At 39.1% G+C, this 20,868-nt stretch overlaps 1 protein-coding gene across 2 annotated transcripts in view; it reads right to left on the reverse strand.

Moving 5' to 3' along the window:
• Nucleotides 1-2,435: 2,435 nt before the first annotated feature.
• The window catches only part of ANAPC4 (anaphase promoting complex subunit 4), a 26,851-nt gene continuing 8,418 nt past the window's right edge, over nucleotides 2,436-20,868 (reverse strand). For both annotated transcript variants that reach the window (XM_024213678.2, XM_024213677.2), the window contains 18 exons: nucleotides 20,146-20,210; nucleotides 20,009-20,051; nucleotides 19,835-19,911; nucleotides 19,257-19,357; nucleotides 19,132-19,183; nucleotides 15,422-15,477; nucleotides 14,755-14,801; nucleotides 11,188-11,244; nucleotides 10,925-10,981; nucleotides 10,178-10,271; nucleotides 8,909-9,006; nucleotides 8,280-8,341; nucleotides 8,150-8,188; nucleotides 7,969-8,070; nucleotides 6,955-7,032; nucleotides 5,871-6,041; nucleotides 4,988-5,111; nucleotides 2,436-3,733 (listed from right to left, as the gene is read on the reverse strand). In XM_024213678.2, the coding sequence (XP_024069446.2) occupies nucleotides 3,518-3,733; nucleotides 4,988-5,111; nucleotides 5,871-6,041; nucleotides 6,955-7,032; nucleotides 7,969-8,070; nucleotides 8,150-8,188; nucleotides 8,280-8,341; nucleotides 8,909-9,006; nucleotides 10,178-10,271; nucleotides 10,925-10,981; nucleotides 11,188-11,244; nucleotides 14,755-14,801; nucleotides 15,422-15,477; nucleotides 19,132-19,183; nucleotides 19,257-19,357; nucleotides 19,835-19,911; nucleotides 20,009-20,051; nucleotides 20,146-20,210 (1,539 nt within the window). In that variant the 3' untranslated portion in view covers nucleotides 2,436-3,517. The remainder of the gene's footprint in view (nucleotides 3,734-4,987; nucleotides 5,112-5,870; nucleotides 6,042-6,954; nucleotides 7,033-7,968; nucleotides 8,071-8,149; nucleotides 8,189-8,279; nucleotides 8,342-8,908; nucleotides 9,007-10,177; nucleotides 10,272-10,924; nucleotides 10,982-11,187; nucleotides 11,245-14,754; nucleotides 14,802-15,421; nucleotides 15,478-19,131; nucleotides 19,184-19,256; nucleotides 19,358-19,834; nucleotides 19,912-20,008; nucleotides 20,052-20,145; nucleotides 20,211-20,868) is intronic.

Here is a 20,868-nt window from a genome sequence, read left to right on the forward strand (position 1 = left end):
AAACACCCTGGGGCCTTGCCCCTCTGCGCCAAGTGTGGGGCAGGCAGGCTCAACCAGGTAGGATCCAAGTGCGGAGGGGCTCAGTGTGGGGAGATCCAGGTGTGGGGTGAGAGAATTCTGTGTGGGACAATCTGGGTGCAGGCAGCTCAGTTTGGGGGGGCTAGGTGTGGAGAGATTTGGATGCACAGAGGCTTGTTGGGGGGTGGGGTCCAGGTGCAGGGACGATGGGATGCTGAAGGGGCTTCCAGGTGAAAGTGGTTGGGGGTCAGCGGAGGGATCTGGTGTGGGGGTCTCAGCAGGGGGGCGTCTGGGTACTGGAGGAGTGGGGTTTGGTGGGGTGGGGGCATCTAGTTGGGGTATGTGGGGGTTCAGGGGGTGCAGCTCATGGGGGTGGGGGTTTGAGTGCAGGCAGATCAGTGGGGGGGTGGTCCAGAGGCAGAGGATCTGGGTGCAGGGGGCTGCAGATGCAGGGATTCAGGTTCAATGGGCTGGGGTTCAGGTATAGAGGACTAGTGGGGGTTCTGGGTGTACAGGGTGAGGCTTGGCAGGAGTGTCTGGGTATGGGAGGTCCAGATGCATGGGGGAGCAGCTCCCCCTACCGTGACCATTTCACCCACAGCTGAGGAGTGATGGGGGCAGGAAGCAGGGGATGCTGAGCTTCCTGGAGCTAGGAGCGGTTTCTAGGGGTAGGTCTGACACAGCCCCAGCCACTCCTTGCAGGGTAAGAGGAAGTCCCGTCCTCTCCTGCCTCCAGCCCAGCCTGGACTAGCAGCTGATCCTGGCTCACAGTAGGAGCCACTGGCTGGGGTGTCCCTAGCGCTGCAGTGATTTACCTCTCCGCCGGCTGCTCCGGGTGCCAGAAACTATGTACATGCACAGCTAGGGAGTGGTGCATGACTGCTCCTGCAGCTTCCCTTTGCTTCCCTGTCAGAAAGTCAGTTTTCTATAGGGAAGCAAAGAAATCTGCCGGGGACATGAATTCTGCACACACGCAGTGGCGCAGAATTCCCCCAGGAATACAAGCAAGTCTCAGAGAAGATAAGATCAAATGACTGGCCACATACCACCCATCAAAACTGAAGTTATGACAGCAACAAATGGGCTGATTGGGGCCCTGTCTGATGAAGGTGATGGACTCCAACAATCAGATTCAGTACAAAGATTCAGAGGTACAGGTAGTCCTTGACTTTACGATGTTTGAGTTATGACGAACAGCACTTACGCCGTTTATAAATTGACACCGTTTCAACTTTATGACGCTCAATCTACGTTCATACATGCTCAGTTCCGACTTATGACATTTCGACTTAAGATGCGATTTTCAGGGACCAATTGTGTTGTAAGTCCGAGGACTGCCTGCAAAGAAACATCATCAGGAAAGACTAAAGGCTCTAATCCAGTGTTTCTCAACCAGTGGGTCGTAACCCCCAGGAGGGTCAGAAACGATGATCACGGCAGCTGTGAGGTGTTGAAAAATATATTACAAATTTTAAACAAAGAAAATTTTGCTCCCCAATTGTTGTGCACTCTAACCCTTCGAGGTCAAGTATTCTGTCAACCTCTCAAAAGACACACACACAAATTATATACGCTTATCTTTTGTACTCCTAATTCCATAGTAAATGTAAGGGGGTCATGAAAACATTTTACTTTAGTTAACGAGTCGCCAACCTAAATAGGCTGAGAAATACTTCTAAACTGACACATCATTTGTATTATGCATACTAGAGATTTAGGGACCAGTCATGTACCTAATGAAGCTGGCAGCAAAGCTCCCATTGATTTTAGTGGGTGCAGGACCGGGCCCTTGCATGTATGTGCTGTATACACTGGGTTAGGAAGACTGGAGAAGATGAATGGAAGTAATAATTGAGTATTTCTAAAGAGCATATTGTAGTACAGGACTTAGGACCTATTACAGAGATTTAGAAAAACGAACTGTGGCAAAGCAGAAAGCAATGCTTCAAACCCCAAGCACTACAGCCACTTAAAAAGAAGGCGGATCCAGGTGACTTGTTTTTCCAGAACACTCAAACTAGGCCATTTCACAGTTCAAATCTAAGGAAGACTTGGACCGAGCTTGCTCTCCAGCAGTAGTGAATGCTTCAGTAAGCAAGCCCACTCTGCAGACAGCAGCCTTTGAACTTTTAGATAGTCCAACAGGAGATGGGAGGGAGCTGATTTTTAAGGAGCTTTCTGTACTAAAACCTCTCAAACCATACCAATCCCTTTACGTTTACAAAGCTCTCTCTGCCAGTAAAAGGTTCACAAACTTTCTTTAGAAGTTAAGAATTATACATTACAATAAGGGTCCATTTAAAAAAAAAAATCAAATTACATATTGATAAGGTGGGAATGATAATTTCTAGAATCACTCATTGGCATTAGACACACCAACACAATCAAAGAAAAGCAATTTATAGAGAATAGTTGTATACGTTTTATAGTAATTGTTTTTAATTTTAAAAAAGTGTAGAACTGGAACACATGCATAAGAGTTAACTTCGCCAATTCAAGTTACACAAATTCACTCACACAGTTTTATAGTATTATGTATTTAGCAGCACTGTTAATTCAACGAGTTGAGCTGCAGTTGTAGAACAAAGGAGGCCAACTACTTAGCAACAGGCAAACATTTTCAGATTTTAAACAAGTTTCTAGCTTTCACATTGAGCACCACAACACTCTGACAATAAACATAAATTAATAAAGGAGATGACTATGGCAAAATTGAAAGCATACATGGGACATACAAACACATCAGAATAGAAAAATATATTCTCTGTAATAATATAATTTTCCATCATAAAATACACAGGGGAAAATGTTCAAGAATTGTCTCATGCACCACACCACAGGTTGCAATATATTTCTGTTGCATATAATGTAACACAGACATAGTTGGGGTTTAACAACCTTAATGGGTGGGTCAGGGGTGGTTGCTTTAACAATTTTTGGGTTCCCTGTAACACAAACAAGAATTACAAAAGTATGAGTTAAACTTTTGAAATGTGCACCAGCTAAACTTGGATAGCCAAATACCCAATGCATCTCTGCAAACCTGTGTTAGTCAAATATGTATGTAAACCTTGGCTTCCAGGGCACAGAGTGTTCGCACCCCTCAACTGTACATAAACATTAAGCATACATCTGAAAATTTGACCCCTAGAACACGTTCTCCTCAGGTAGGTAAATTTATGGGCTACACAGATTGGTTATGTCGCTTTAAAACTCCAGCTGTCCCTCCCCACCACCCCCTTCCGCACACATATTCAATACTCCAGAAAGAAACTATTGTGCTTGTTACAAACTAATTGTAACAGAATGAACATTCAGTAAACACACTCTGGAGCAAAGAAATGGGTTTTGTTTGAGGCGTCGTGTAGTATTCTACAACATCTACAACATTAATATAATATTTGGTACAGTACAAAGAAAAGTATCAATGGTTTGAAGTTAGCTTTTAGTCTCTTCTCCTTTCTTTGTTATAGTGAAGGCACAAATATCAAGGATCAGGTCAAGAATCCAGGCTTGATTCATGTTCTTCTGTTTCATCTGCCACCTCAGCAGAACCACCACACATACTATTGTGGTTAACTGCAGACAGATTCAGCTCGTCATGTTCACCACCCACAATTGGAGTTGTTTCTTCCTCCTCCTCCTCTTCCTCTGCCTCTCCATCATCTTCTACATCCATCTCAAATACTCTGACATGACGGAGATTCGAACTTAGCTATGGAAATATTTAGAAGTTTTCATTAATAAAATTAACAGAAAAAAAATGATTTGAAAATGTTGGCCAATGCCTTTAAAAACAGCACTTACCAAAACCTTGATTTTCTTTTAAATGGAGTGAAGTAAAGTAACAAGTTAGTGATAAACCTATTTCATTGCTATGGCTGATTTAGAATAAGATAAATATGACTAAACTAACCAATCTATCTACACAGAAGCAAGCAAACATTTAAGTTCTATAATTATAATTTTTTACACTCTGGAGAGAAGATGCAGGTTGTCTCCTCCTTTCTTTCTAAGGATCTTGCAGAATACAGGATATAAAAAACATTTTTTTTACAAAACAAATTACCGTATATACTCGATCATAAGCCGGTTCGGTTATAAGCCGACCCCCCCCAACCCCCCCAGATGGATAAGTAAAAATAGAAGTTTTTATGACCCATTCATAAACCGACCCTATAATTCAGGGGTCAGCAAACTCTGGCTCCTGGGCCATCAGGATAAGCCGCTGGCAGGCCGAGATGGTTTGTTTACCTCGAGCGTCCGCAGGCACGGAGGTAAACCTAAGTAAACGAAGTGTCCGGGGGTGCCGGCTGCTTCCCCTGGGGGGCGGGGACAGCGAGGGGGGGGGGGGGGGGGGGAGAAGCTGGGGGTCAAGGGAGTAACCCCTGTGACCACCCCCCACATGACCCAACCCCTAGCCCAGGACCCCCACACTCTCCCCATCCCATCCCTTCCCACCTTATCTGGGGAGGGCCAGGGGAGGATCTCTCTGGCCTGGCTGGAGCTGCTCCAGCAGGCTGGGCAGCGTGGCCGCAGCCTGCTCCAGCGGGCCGGGCGGCACGGCCACAGCCTGCTCTGGGGGGGCAGTGCTGAGTGGCACAGCTGCAGCCTGCCAGCCCCGGAGCTGCAGCTGCTTCAGAGGCTGGGGGGAGAGCAGTGTGGCCAGAAGTGGAGAGACTCTGGCCCCGCCTCTTTCCTTCTGGCTCTTCTGGCTGTGCTGCCTCTCCTTGCTCCCTCTGTTGGGGGCAGGGGCTGTGTCCCACCTCTCCCTCTCTATACCCGTTCATAAGCCCACCCCCTTCTCTGGTGCTTCCCTTTTTTACTAAAAAAAATTTGGCTTATGAACGAGTATATATGATAAGTGCCCTAAGAGTAACAGATGCAGAGTATCAATCTCTTCAGTCACTGCACCAGCAAACTATTTCCCTTAATGATTTATATACTGGACTGTAAACATGATACTTACCACACAAGAAACTTTCCGAATGCCATTCACAGCAACATACTGAGCTTTCATATTCTCCAGTACTCTCCACTGACTCTCCAAAAAGACAGTACGTGTAGGAATATCATCAGATTGCTCATCCAGCCTAGATGTAGTAAAAAACAGAAATTCATTGTTTGTGTGTGTAAGGAGCAACTCTACCCTGAGTAACCTCAGACAAAAATAACAGAATTAAAATTTCACTGCACCACAGATAACAGACTTATAAGCACTGTGATTATCCTACTGCATATATTCTAAATTTCTGTTACTGAACATATTTTTTTTTTACAGTATACCCAAAATCTCTCTTCTCACCCTGAAACCATTATGGCAATATAAATAAATATGGGAAGGCATTGATCCTGCTCTTTCATTCCAGGGATAAGTTAGTTCTGTTCTTTCAGCAGATAGTGATAATACTCATAAGTACAAACACTGGGAGAATGAGGAAGAAATATTCCCTCAACTTTTTATTACCCTATCCCTCTCAGTGCAACTGCAGATCTTGTGTATTCACTCCTGTTCCTGAGCCTCTAGTACTCCAGTGAGTGGTGAGGCTCAAATCCTCTTACACAGAAACAGACAACGTTTCTACTTCCTCAGTACGTTCTCAAAATTGGCTCTCCCATTTGTTAAAAAAAGAGATGTGAACTTTTATTATAAGTAGCATGCAATCTTAAATATGCACAAACATTAGATTTGGAAGTTGTAATCAACTGTAATCATCTTCCCTCAGAGGAAGAAAAGTTATTTTTTTCCCTTTTTAAAATACATGTGTGTTAAGTGTATAACTGTACACAAATCAGATACTTGTATAATCTGCTTTTCGGCTCTTAATTTTCAGGGGGTCATATTTTCATACCTTTTACTAGAATTCAAGCTGAATTCCCTTTCTTGGTCCTCGTCAACGTACACTGAAGATAAAGGCAACTGAGCCAAGATTCTCTCTTTGCCTTCTTGTTCAGCATTCTCTTTAAGAACCACGGTTATAGTTTCATCATCATAAAAATGTGCATCTACACAACTGTAGAAGCTATAGCAAAACAGATGATGTGTTTAGTTGTATTCCATCAAGTTTTACAAAAAGTAAATGAATAAACTGAATGAATAAATACTGAAAGATCTTAAAGTAAGTGATCAGTATTTATGTTTCACATTTTAGATCCAAGTTTTGCCTCAGTCCACAAATGAAGTGTTCTTAACCTGGTATTGGGCTATTGATCAAAAAAGTCATAAAAATACGCAGTCATGAACCTATGGTTATAGAAAGCTTGGCAGTCCACTGTTTTTATGGCAATGCCACGTGCAGGTGATAGATATTCAGGGCCAAAGTTTGTGTGATCCTTTACACAAAAAGGCAGGGAATGGGAATACTAAAAAACAGCAAGCCAAGCACCCAGGAAATATTTGGTATTGCTGAAACAGGTGTTGGCTGGTTAGCTCTGAAGGCAGCTGTATCTAGCTCTCCCTTGCTGGAAGGAGAAGTTGGCCCGACATGGCTTTTCTGAGATGTGGAGAGCAGAGAAAAGGGAAATCCTGGGAAGAGAATTCCCCAAAAACATTGCATTGAGGAAATTATGCCCAACCATTACACACTTCATGCATATTACTATTTGTTAAGATCTTATTTTGTGTCACTGTTTTTACGTGTCAGTATTCCATGTTTAGGCAAGAGCAGTTTCAGAACTAAACTAATTTTGTTTCCATCTAGCAAATTATGATAGTTTCCTTGAACTTGAGTTCAAGTACAAAGTAAGCCACCTGCCTAAAATCCTGTAAGTTCAATGAGAATGCAAGCAGGTGCCCAGGTCTGCCCACAAAGACCCTGATCCTGCAAGTTGCTCTAAGTGTAAACAGCTGAAAAAAATATTAAGCAGAATAAGCAAACCCTTGAAGGAACATAATCTGATAAATTATTAAAGACCCTGTTTCCCAGATATACTAACCTTGTATCTGAGCTTTCATTTATACTGTTGTTCAAGAAGTTTCCAAAATCAACAGCAAGTAGTCCATTATTAGCAGACCTAAAGGAGGGAGAAAACTAGCTGTGTTACTCGTCCTTAAAGTTCCATGCCAAAATACCAGAATCCAAAGATTTACACCAACTACTGGAACAGACTGCACAGCCTATTTAGATGTGAACAGATAGGCTCGCTATACGTTGCTTCCACTCTCAAGGATGGGGTGTGGAAGAAGAAAAGCAAAAGACAATATGGATGAAAGGACTGAAGTTACAGAATTGCATTGCAGACCTTGGCATCAGGAGCTACTAATCACTGGAACAAAGCGATTTACTCTAAGGCTTGGTCCACACTGGGGCAGGGGATCGATCTAGGAAATGCAACTTCAGCTACAAGAATAGCGTAGCTGAACTCGACATTTCCTAGATTGAACTAAGTTTACTTACTGCGGGTCCACGCGGCACAGGCAAGCTACCCCGTCGACAGCGCTTCCTCCTCTCGGCGAGCAGGAGTTCCGCAGTCGACGGGGGAGAGCTTCTGGGATCGATTTATCGCGTCCAGATGAAACGCGATAAATCGATCCCAGAAGATCGATCTCTACCCGCCGAATCAGGCGGGTAGTGTGGACCTACCCTAAGAAATTAAGAGTATAACCTGTCCGAACCACTGAGATCATCTTCCCATTTTTACAGACTGTGATAAGCTTTGTAATAACTATACAAAGTCTATCACAAGGTTCGAGGAGTTGACCAAGGTGAATATTTATAAAGTAAGATGAAGAACCCACTTAACATTACCATTACTCCTCACTGGAAGGAAGGAGCAAAGAATACTTGACACATTTCCATTTGAATAAAGAAGCATACAATCATGGAAGAGTAAAATAACTCAATCCAGCAACGAAGAGCAAGGTCCTAAGCCTGGAACTGGATCTAGATACATCTGGCTGCAAAATCAGGCCCCAAGAGCATACTTTTTCATTTCCAATCAATTTCTTACCTGGAAACATCCGTGTGCCGCCTCAAAATGTAAATTTTAGAAAGAGAACTTTCTAACATGGTGAAGAGAACATAATGTAAGTTGGAGGATTTGTCATTCCACCTAAAATACAAAACAAAAAAGTTAGACCAAAACATAAAACATGGTAAATGAAATACAGTAAGAAGAGCAGTATACTTACATAAAGGGTAATTTAAATAATCGAGGTGTAGAGTCCTCACTAAAACAGCAAACCAAAAAAAGTCAGAAGGTAACAATTACAATAATTCTATGCTAATTAACACTAAACATAATGTAGGGAAAAAATGTACCTTTTAGATCCTTTGTATAAAGGCATGCAAACTGCTTGATGTACTGATTTTCCAATCACATCCTGAAACACACCATTAAAACATTCCAAAATACAGAAAAAAATATTCAGTTACACACACACACACACACACACACACACACACACACACACACACACCTCCCCACCTTTTTTAAAGTAATCACAACCTACCTGAAACAGACTGACTCAGCCTAGTTCCTTCTGAATAAATGTCCTTGTCACAAAATCTAGTATCACTTGACACACTTTTTAAAAATTATTTATTAAACCACTGTACTGTTTCTTGGAAAATAAAATGAATTAAATTTAAAAATGGATACTACTTGTGTGTGTGAAAAGCAAAGAACTGAACAGGCAGAGAGATTTAACCACCTTCTCAGCCCCATGACAGGCTCGAGACACACTGGAAAGGGAAGCTGCATTACTGCCATCCATGTGGTACACCTTGTCTACGGCTAATTAGGGGACTTCAGCCCTTAAGGCATGCAATGTGGCACCTTCAATGAGTACTAAATTCACTTTAAACAATTTAGAGTAATTAATCAAAAGATCAAAACAGCAGCAATTGTTGTCCCAAAATGCACACCGTTTGTAACAAACAGGACTTACAGCTGGTTTTTGTAGACACTGATCAATAATCCCCTCCATTCGCCTTTTGACAAAATGCAGTGATTTCGGAGGGTAATAGGGAAACAGCAGTGGACTTTCTGTAAACAAATAATTAGGTTTTTAGTGAAAAATACAGTTTTTGTAAAGATACAGTTAAATGAGTTTGCATTCTAGCAGAAGCACAGTGTGGGTCTGGATATAGAAATCAGAATTGGAGTCTTGTTTGTCCTTTGTAGCTCTCTTCCCCACCAACTAATTCAAATGGTATAAACAGGGGAGTTGCAGTCAGCCAACAGCTAGCAATACATGTGCCATGAAGCATCCTGCTATACTAAAAACGTTTCTTTCCTCTTAGCGAATCTACTATGGAAATATTTTCAGCTTGAATTTCCTTGCTTTGAGACATGATCCATTTCATGCACACACATTTAAGTTTATTTGTTACTAATTATCTTCTGAAGTATATCTAATTCATTTCTTTACAAAGATTTTACTGGAAAAATAATAAATATACGCTGAATTAGAAGGTAATATAAACTACCAAAAACTGGAACTATAGCATCACTCACAAAACCACTTATGTTCCTAGCTCCTTCAAGCTCACAGTTCTATGCAGATAACCAGGCAAGTGAATGCCTTAATACTTGCTGACTTGTGATACTAACAAGAAGCTGGTTTATACTGTACAATCATTCTCAAACTGTGCAGCGTTCTCTGCTGGTGGCAGAAAGCTGGCTGGTTACATGGTGCTGGCTATTTCCAGCCACTAAATCAAATGAAAAGATACCTAAATTATATTACATAACTTTCCAGATATATTTTGTCATATAAACAATTGCTGTAGTTGCCATAAGGATGCTACATGATTGTGAATAGGCAGAAAGACAAGATAGTCTCTCTGTTATAATTTGGTCCATGCTATGGAAGAGTTTTAGACCACCAAGGCAGTCAAAAACAAATTACTATGAGCATCAACTACTTGACGTCTAATTTACATGAGTGAGAGAAGAATGTAAAAGGGAGAGGGATTCCATAATACCTGAGGAAAAACAGTTTCCAAAACTGTGATCTTATTCTAGATTGAGCAGGGGGCTGTATGGAAACCACTTTATAGGGCAATGAGATCTGCATGTTTATTTCTACACCATTGACATTTGTCACCATTGACACAGTATAATCTACTTGCACTCATGCCTACACAGGTATTATTAATATTGTCAAATCTGCACATGTATCTTTGATTCACAGTATAATAGCAGCATGCAATACCTTTAAGATGTGTGCTGTTTTGAAGAAAGTTAAACCACTGGTTTCCCTCTGTGTTAGGTGGGGATACAAGGTCATCATCTTCATCTTTCAAGTACTGGAAGAAATGACAGATCCATGCAGTAAACATTTAAAAACAAGATAATTATGACACATTCACTGAAGGACTGTATTGGAGGAATACATGTCATAATAACTTCACTAAATTGGCCTTTTTTTTAAATAAATAACCCAGTTTTGGGGCCTTCTTCCCAGGTCTTTAGAAAATATTTTATTGTCCATTCTAAATCAGGTTATAACAAGTTACTCAAAATGCTGTGGAACTTCTTATCAGAGATAGTTATAAACCATTTCTCTTTGAAACTGTAATTTCAGATTCTAATACTAGTGGCCCCATGATTTGAACACATCAAGCAAACAGATTTCAATTTAATTCCATCAACATTAGTTTCAACCATGTTCCACCTTTTTTTTTTAAAATACACCACACAAATGAGGAAAATAATGTATAAGATATTAATCCAATTAATTTTCTTTTTAATTAATCTTTCCCTAATAAAGATAAAATAATATCCTCCACTCTTAACAACTGTGTGTGTGTTGTGAGCAGCAGGAAGGGAGTGAGGAGTGCTCTTTAGTAACTACATAATCTTAATACTCTAGCCCTTGCTCCCCTGTTCCTCTTTCCCCAGCTGGTGCTCATCCATATACCTTGTCTCTCTTATCTCAATATACAGCCTGATACTTTACCTGACCAACTCTCTCTACATTGAAGTATTTTCCTTTACGATTGTAGAGCTCTGGTGCCTGAACCAAACATAAAACAAATTTTAAACACAAAATACTGACCTGACAGTACTTAAGACAAGGGGAATTAGATGATTTTTCATAGTGAGACACTTAAAAAAACAAACAAACAATTTAGTTTAACCAGCCTTTCCAGGTCAGTTGTCTGAAGCAAGACAGAATTAGGGTGCATGCATAAAAGCACTCAGTAAACTGAAATACCTTACCTCATTGAAGTGTTCAGTAAGAAAATCAGCAACAAATGTGATATCTTTTTGAGTCATCTAATGGAAATGAAAAGGGGAAAGACTATAAAATAACCATAATTCAAACATATGTAGAATGTAATAGGTTCCAGGGAGGCAGGTGACAAAAGACTACAGCTAGATATTAAAAAAAAAAAAAAAAGGAGACCTTAACAGAGAGCTAAAAGTTGTGAGAGAGAAATGAAAAATTCCAAAAAAGTCATAAGAGCAACAAGAGGCCAAAGTGGGGGACTCTGCTTACCATTTCAGATGTCTATACACAAATGCAAAGAGTATGGGGAATAAACAGAAAGAACTGAAAGTATTAGTCCATAATCTAAATTACTTAATTGGCATCACAGAGACTTGGCGGGATAAATCTCTTAACTAGAGCACTGGTATAGAGGGGTATAGCTTGCTCAGGAAAGGTGCACAGAGGAACAAGGGAGATGTTGTATTGTACATCAAGAATACACACTTGTTATGAAGGTCCAGAAGGACGAGAGAGGGAGACCAATTGAAAGCCTCTGGGTGAAGATAAGAGGGGGGGAAAGGACAGGGGCAATGTCATTACAGGAATCTATTAGAGACCAACAAATAGGAAGTGGTGGTGGGTGAGGAATTTCTAGAAAAAAACCACAGAACTATCTAAACATAAGACATCATAGTAATAGGGGATTTCAACTACCCAGGCATCTGTTGGACAAGTAATAAGACAAATCAAAGTGTCCAATAAATTCTTGGAATGTGTTGGGGACAACTTTTTCTTTCAGTAGGTGGAGGAAGTAACCAGCCCTTTTAGACTTGATTCTGACTAACAAGAAGGAATTGGTTGTGAACCTGAAGGCACTTTGGGTGAAAGTGATCATGAAATGATAGATTTCATGATTCTAAGAAAAGGAAGGAGTGAGCAGCAGAATAAAAAAAAATTGACTTCAAAAACACAGATTTTAACAAACTCAGACAACTGGCAGGTAAGGTCCTATAAGAAGAAAAATCAGAGGGAAAAAGAAGTTCAGGAGAGCTGGAAGTTGTCTCAAAGGCACAATATTAAAGGTAAGAAGCCAATATGGCTCCCTCGAGAGCTCTTTAATGACCTGCAAATCAAAAAGGAATCCTACAAAAAGTGGAAACATGGGAAAATTGATAAGTAAAAAACCAGCACAAGTATGGAAGGACAAAATGAGTTGTACCTTGCAAGGGACATAAAAGGCAATCCAGAGAGGTTCTATATATACACATTAGCAGGAAAAGGAAGGAAAGTTTATGTCCTCTACTTAGTGGGGAAGCATAGCTAATAATGGACACCATCAAGAAGACTGAGGTGTTTAATGCAAATTTTGCTTTAGTTTTCACTAAGAAGGTAAACCATGACCAGATACAACACAAATAATATTAAACCAGGAGAAAAGAACACAAGCCAAAATAAGGAAAGAACAGGTAAAAGAATATTTAGATAAGTTAGATGTATTCAAGTCAGCAGGGCCTGATGAAATGCACCCTAGGGTACTTAAGAAACTAGCTGAAAAAAAAAAAAAAATCCCAGAACCATTCTCAATTATATTTGAGAACTCATGGAAGATGGGTAACATCCCCGAGAACTGACAAAGGGCAAACATAGTACCTATCATTGTCTAAAGGAGACCTAGGGAATTACAGACCAGTCAGCCTAACTTCAATATCTGGAAATATACTGGAACAAAATTATTAAAACAGTCAATTTGTAAGCACCTAGAGGATAACAGGGTCAGAAGTTATAGCATTCATGTATTTGTCAAGAACAAATCAAGCCAAATCACCCTAATTTCCTTCTTTGATTTTAGTAAGGCTTTGGACACAGTACCACATGACATTCTCATAAACAAACCAGAAAAATGTGGTCCAGATGAAGTTACTATAAGGTGGGTGTAAAACTGTTTGAAAGACTAATCAAAGAGCAGTTATCTAATGGGGGGACATATTTAGTGGGGGTCCCATAATGGTCTGTCCTGGGTCTGATACTTAAATAATGGAGTATGCTTATAGAATTTGCAAATGACACTAAGCTTGGAGGGGTTGCAAGCACTTCAGAGGACAGGATTAGAATTCAAAACCCTGATTAATTAAGAGAATTTATCTGAAATCAACAAGATGAAATTCAACAAAGACAAATGCAAAGTACTAGACTTAGGAGGAAAAAAAATCAAATGCACAACTACAAAATGGGGAATAACTGGCTGAGCAATAGCACTGCTGAAAAGGATCTGGGGATTATACTGGATCACAGATTCAATGAGTCAACAATGTGATGTCCTTGCTAAAAAGGCAAATATTATATGGTATATTAACAGAAGTGCCCTATGTAATACACAGGAGATAATTATCCTACTCTACTCGGCACTGGTGAGGTCTCAGCTGGAGTACAGTGTCAAATTCCAGGTGCCACTCTTTAAGAAAGATGTGGAGAAACTGGAGAGAGTTCACATGAGAGCTACAAAAATGATAAAAAGGTTTAGAAACAATGACCTATGAGGAAAGGTTAAAAAAATTGGACGTGTTTAGTTTTGAGAAAAGAAGACTGAGGGGGAAGCTTGTAACAGTCTTCAAATATGTTAAGGCTACTACAAAGAGGATAGTGATCAATTGTTCTTCATGTGTACTGAAGGTAGGAAAAGAAATAATGGGCTTAATCTGCAGCAAAGGGGACTTAGAATTTATTTTTTTCCCCAATATATCTAACCTAAGTATAGTTAAGCACTTGAACAGGCTTCCAAGGGAGGTTGTGGAATCCTCATAAGTGGAGATTTTTAAAAACAGATTAGACAAACACCTGTCAGGGATGACCTGGGTATACCTGTTCCTGCCTCAGTGAAGGAGGCTGGACTAGATGATCTCTCAAGGTCCCTTCCAGCCCTATTTCTATGATTCTATATACTATACCTTAATAGCAGCAGAGTAGCAATTTTGCTGGTGAAGAATACTGGGAAGCAACAAATTTTCTTCAAAACAAAGTGAAATCAAACACAAAGCTTCACATTAATAAAAGTTTACATGAGCAGCAACTGCTTTCATATAGTGTGTAAAGGACTGCTGCAGATAAGATCATGCAACAGCAGTGATATTAGCTTAGACCCAGAGAAACAGAAGCAATGCTGAGGGGAGGGGCGGAAGTAGACACCCCAGTCAGGGCCAAGGTGCCCACTGGAGAGGGGAGCAAAGAGTAAGCCTCCTTCAAAAGGTGAAAAGATCCACTATACAGCCTACTCACTAAAATGGTCAACATAGTTTACTCAACTTCAAAGAGAAAAGTGAGAATTTTTTAAAAAGAGTATTAGACATAAGGCTGGCCACATTACAGCTGATAATGTGCAACTGAGGGCATTTCATGCACTAACTATCCCAAAGGGCTAGCATGGACAGCATCATTCTTTAAATTAAATTTACTTCAAAGAAACAACCTTAAAAGGTTGTTTTTTGTTTCTAACTGCACTAAACCACTGGCTACCCTCAGAATTAGACTTAACATTGCAATATTATAAAAAGCATCTACTAGGAAGAAGTTACTACTACCTTGTTCAGCTCTGGAAGAACATGATCTTCTGACATCCTCAGCATGGCTGGGGAAAAATGAGAACAGCAAAAATGCTATTTTTCCAATACACTTAACATTTTCCTAAGGTAAAATATTAAGATAAAGATGATAGAGCAGGAAAGTTTACACTTTAGATGCAATATTGACTAGCGCAGGGGACAAGGAATCAAGATTCTTAGGTTTTATTTATTAGTATGATTCAGTACTAATATAGGTTTTGAAATGAGGGGAGAGAATGATTTCTCAATTAAGCGACTGCTCTTCATTTAAACTGGCCAAGAGCAGCCACTGTTAATATACAGGAGATAAACCATAGCCAGAGATTACCCCGGTCCCCAAAGGAAAAAAGTCACTTTAACTTGTATGAATTTCCAGGATGGCAATAAATAGAAAGTCATAACACCAGCTCCCCAATTGGATTTAGTCAATCTATTTTTTGCCAACATTTCAATATTTAAATATAATACTGGCTCTTTTCATCATTTAATTTCTTTTTTAAAAAGCTAGAGCTTATCACACTACATTTGTTAGAAGTCAATTCCACAGATTAACCCACAAGCAAATATTTTTACACTATGACAATTCCAAAGCAAATAATTAAAATATAAAGCAGATATGAAATACTTAGGATATAATTAAACTTACCCACATACAACCATCGGAAAAATGCTTTGAAGTTTTTCATACTACTGTCTATAACTCTGTATAAAAAAAGAAAATGAAAATTGGTAAAAGACTTGATCTAAACAAAGGCCACGAGCTGCAAGTTTATGCAGAAGTTCTAACTGTATTATAGGCGGGGATGGTAGCAATGCCTTACACTTCCCATTACAAGACTACTTTCAGCTGTTTATAACTTTGCCAAAGTTTAACTCTTTGAGCTGAACTTTCCATGCTAGATGTCTGCCTCAGGCTGAATTGTTTTGGAAAATTTCAGCCAAACTGGTTCAGTCATTTTGGAGAACGAGGCTAGGGAAAAATATGTTTCCCAGTTAAAAGATTCTGATGACCTTTTCTTTGATATGTTGTAGCACCCTCATGTTTTGGAGTAGGGACTTGAAATTTGGAAGGAGGGCAGATACTTGTGTCAGGGGTATGCCTTTTGCGGTCTGCATGAGAATTCACTCAATATTTTGTCCAATTATAAGCCTGGGGGGCGGGGGGGAAGAATCACGGCTCACAAATGCTCAGTACAGATTTCCTAGAGCCTAACAGCTAAAATCTCTGTAGATTCCATCCTCACTGAGCATGCTCCATCCCCTCAAAGCTCCTATACATGACAGGACGGTGCATGTACAATCCCCACAGAGCAGTGGCGCATGCTCCCTCCAGTCCAGGGCTATAGTGATTAAGTTAGAATTTTCTTGTAATTGCAGAAAGGAGGAGAGAGATTGAACAAGGAGCTGGGGTGAGGTAGAGAGGTATGGGTCAGGTACTGGCTGGGAAAGGAGACTGGCACTAGGTGTGGGTAAGTGGAGAAACCGGTAATCAGTGGAAGAATGGGATTCCAAAAGCAAGCCCAAAGGGGGATCCTAGAATTGTCTGGGCAAGGAGATGGACTAGGATGAAGTCTGAGGAGTGGTGATTGGGTAAGTAAAGAGAAAGGGACTGGGACAAGGAGACAGGGTAGGGGAGAGAAAGGACTGAGACAGGTTGGAGGGGATGGGGCAGAAGGGATCACAGCTGGGAGAACAGACAGAAGTGTCTAACCATTAGACTATACTCTCCTCCAGAGCTTGGAATGGAACTCAAGATTCCTAAGTTTCACCATTCCTCTCGTCAGTAAATATCTGTGATGCCCATTGGCAAAATGTGTGTCTCATCTTTTTGTAGTGCTGGTCCATACAGAGGGTAACAGCTTACTACTGCTGTTACTCCATTACCTCAAATGGCAGAGGATCTAAAGGTTCCAACTCTGCTGATGATCCCTGTGAGTATCAAGATGATGCCACCTAATGGAATTTCTATTTTTTTCAGTTTACTTTTCTAATAACCTAGGAAACTGCACATACATAAACTCTGTGAAAGGAAAATTAAGTTAGTGGCTATATACCTAAGTTTAAAACTACTCTGGTCATTGGAAATTACTCATTAAGAGAACTAATTTTGTTGAAATATGAATTGTGGACTAAACAATATCAAAAATTTTATATTACTACCCACAAATTTAGCTAGGTTAAAAGATTAATGTTAACTATTATTAAGGTTGCAAAGTCAAGTGCATGTGCATTATGATACAGTCTCCAATTACATGATCACATGCTGTTTTTCCAAAGGACCCCAGTGTCCACAAAATTGGTACTCACACTGTAGAATAAAATGCCTTTATTGTACCAGTTATATTTCTTCTTTTCCTAAGATCCATTTTGGTTGCCCTGTTCATCACTCCAATATCTCACTTGATCATTTCAGATATGTTTTAAATAAAGGAGGTCATAGGACAGTTACTGCAGGGGATTATTCTAATACATGAAATGACATAGAAAAATCTTCAAACATTCATTTCAGCTATATGTTAGATTTTTATATTTGAAAATTAAGGCTGTCGTGCAATTAAAAAAATGAATCGCGCTGTTAAACGATAATAGAATACCATTTATTTAAATATTTTTGGATGTTTTCTACATTTTCAAATATATTTCTTTCAATTACAACACAGAATACAAAATGTACAGTGCTCACTTTATATTATTATGTTCCTTACAAATATTTGCACTGTAAAAATGATAAACAAAAAGAAACAGTATTTTTCAGTTCATCTCATACAAATACTGTAGTGCCATCTCTTTATCATGAAAGTTGAACTTACAAATGAAGAATTACATACAAAAAAATATCAGAGGGGTAGCCGTGTTTGTTGCTTTTTACAGATCCTGACTGAGAGTCCTGTGGCAGTTTTAAGACTAACAGATGTATTGGCATGCATCTGACGAAGCTTATGCTCCAATACATCTGTTAAGTCTTAAAGGTACCACAGGACTCTCTGTTGCTTTATACAAAAAAATAACTGCATTCAAAAATAAAACAATGTAAAACTTTAGAGCCTACAAGTCCACTCAGTCCTACTTCAGCCAATCATTCAAACAAGTTTGGTTACAATTTGCAGGAGATAATGCTGCCCGCTTCTTGTTTACAATATCACCTGAAAGTGAGAACAGATGTTCGCATGGCACTGTTGTAGCTGGAGTCGCAAGATATTTACGTACCAGATGTGCTAAAGATTCATATGTCCCTTCATGCTTCAACCACCATTCCAGAGGACATGCGTAACATGCTGATGACAGGTTCTGCTCGATAACGATCCAAAGCAGTACATGTTCATTTTCTGCATCTGACTCAGATGCCACCAGCAGAAGATTGATTTTCTTTTTTGGTGGTTCGGATTCTGTAGTTTCCGCATTGGAGTGTTGCTCTTTTAAGACTTCTGAAAGCATGCTCCACACCTCGTCCCTCTCAGATTTTGGATGGCACTTCAGATTCTTAAAATCTGGGGTCGAGTCTGTAGCTATTTTTAGAAATCTCACATTGTTACCTTCTTTGCGTTTTGTCAAAGCTGCTGTGAAAGTGTTCTTAAAACAAACATCCGAGACTGCTATAACATGCAATATATGGCAGAATGAGGGTAAAACAGAACAGGAGACATACAATTCTCCCCCAAGGAGTTAAGTAACAAATTTAATTAATGCATTATTTTTTTAATGAGCACCATCAGCATGGAAGCATGTCCTCTGGAATGGCGGCCGAAGCACGAAGGGGCATATGAATGTTTAGCATATCTGGCATGTAAATACCTTGCAACGCTGGCTACAAAAGTGCCATACGAACACCTGTTCTCACTTTCAGGTGATATTGTAAATAAGAAGCAGGCAGCAGTATCTCCCATAAACGTAAACAAACTTGTTTGTCTTAGAGATTGGCTGAACAAGAAGTAGGACTGAGTGGACTTGTAGGCTCTAAAGTTTTACATTGTTTTGTTTTTGAATGCAGTTATTTTTAACATGTAATTCTACATTTGTAAGTTCAACTTTCATGATAAAGAGATTGCACTACAGTACTTGTATGAGGTGAATTGAAAAAATACTATTTCTTTTGTTTATCATTTTTACTGTGCAAATATTTGTAAGGAAAAATAATAATATAAAGTGAGCACTGTACACTTTGTATTCTGCGTTGTAGTTGAAATCACTATATTTGAAAATGTAGAAAAACATCCAAAATATGTAATAAATTTCAATTGGTAGTCTATTGTTTAAACAGTGCGATTAATTTTTTTGAGTTTAATCGCATGAGTTAACTGCGATTGATCGACAGCCCTATTGAAAATAAAATTGTGTTGCAACTCTCCAAATACTTACTGAAGAAGCTCGTTTGCTTTCAAGATGAAGGAGCCCACAGCAGTAATAGCATCTGCAAAGAGAGCAACCATTTTTAGTTTTCAAAATGAACATCAGTGTGATGAGTAGTAAGCCAATTACTGTACCTTCAATTCCTGCTGCGTCTAGTCCAAGAGACTCATATTTTTGTTTCCATGATGCCATTCCTTTCAGTTCACTCAAATGGTACAATAATGCCTCAGAGCCACTATTACAGAAAAGCATAATTTCTTAAATCAAGTGGAGACTCATTGTTTAACTGACAAATATTTTATACATAATATCTTACTCTTATACAACACTCTCATCCCTACTTTGTAAAGTTCTTTCAAATATATCATTATCCTCATTTTACAGAAAGCAAGCATTCTGTCCAAAAGTATTACCTACTTTTTTTTTAATCACAGCCCCCAAACATCAGTTACAGCACATTTCCTGTACAGTGTTAGACTTTTCTATAACTAATCAGTTACATAAATCAAGTATTTTTTCCCTTACAGTATTTTAGGGAGATAAGAGTTAATATTCAAATTACATTTTATAGTTTTCTGATGTCACAAAATAACAACAGACTAAACTCTGCATGACAAGAAAGTGGTCATGTTTTTGTTGGGCTCAGTTTCTTTTAAACGAATGTTTACAAATAAATTTATCTCTGTAATTCATTATGTGTTCTATGACTTACCTCTGCAAGTGACTTATGACTAATTTTTGTATACTGGAGTAGGAAGACTCTATGGACTGACCAAGCTTTTTTAAACCCTGATAGAAAAGAGACATGCTTCATTACAGTATATTAATAGGACACTTATGAAAGATACTGAAATAGACCATTTAAAGACAGTAAACATTACCATACCTTTACTGTTAGTTGGTTCATTAAAAGTGCTTGAAGTTCAAGGCTAAGTGACAAAAATTAAAATAAGTGTTCTTTCTTTAATCTGAATATGCATTTACAAGTTGAAACTGGAATGTAAAAACCCAAGCAGCAACTACCTTGCTTTGCCCCACAAGAGCAGCTGCATAAACTCATCCTGTACAGAAGTGGTTGTATTCTTTTCCTGTTAATCAAAAATTACTGAAATAAACTGATGATTTTTATTTAATTACCAATTTACGACATTAGAATTGCAAACACCTCATTTAAAATACAGAGAAACAAAATACATCATTGAACACTGAAAATGCATTCTTGATCACTGGAAATTCAATGATTAAAATAGGAAAAAATGTTCACTACTTTCACATTTATTCCATTAGTGATAAGAGTTTTGAACATTATTTTTATTAATTCAGAATCTATGTTACCAAACAATTTTTTTAATTTGTTAAATACTAGCAAGGATTACAAAATTTATGCCACTCCAACAGCATCTCATTGATAGCTCCCTTATACAGATTCTACTATACTTTTTCCTACTTGATGTAAAGACAGTGAGATGAACCGAGCTGCAGGTGCTCCAGTTCAATAGTTATGATAATTGGAATCTGTGCTAGGAAATTATTTGCTTATAAAAAACGGAATTCAACTTCAGCCACTCACAAATTAAGAGGGTAAACATACTGCCCAAGTTGTACACTTTCATGGACAGGCTGGTCAATCACTAACAGAAGTATATTCAGTGGGCTAGAAAACACAAATCTAATAAGAAGGCAATCAGCCAATAATTATATTAGTGGACAACCATCACTACTGCATGAACATGAATCCATTAAAAT

Source organism: Terrapene carolina, unplaced genomic scaffold (genome assembly GCF_002925995.2).
Source record: "Terrapene carolina triunguis isolate 2854851 unplaced genomic scaffold, T_m_triunguis-2.0 Scaffold66, whole genome shotgun sequence".
NCBI classification, from domain to species: Eukaryota; Metazoa; Chordata; order Testudines; family Emydidae; genus Terrapene; species Terrapene triunguis.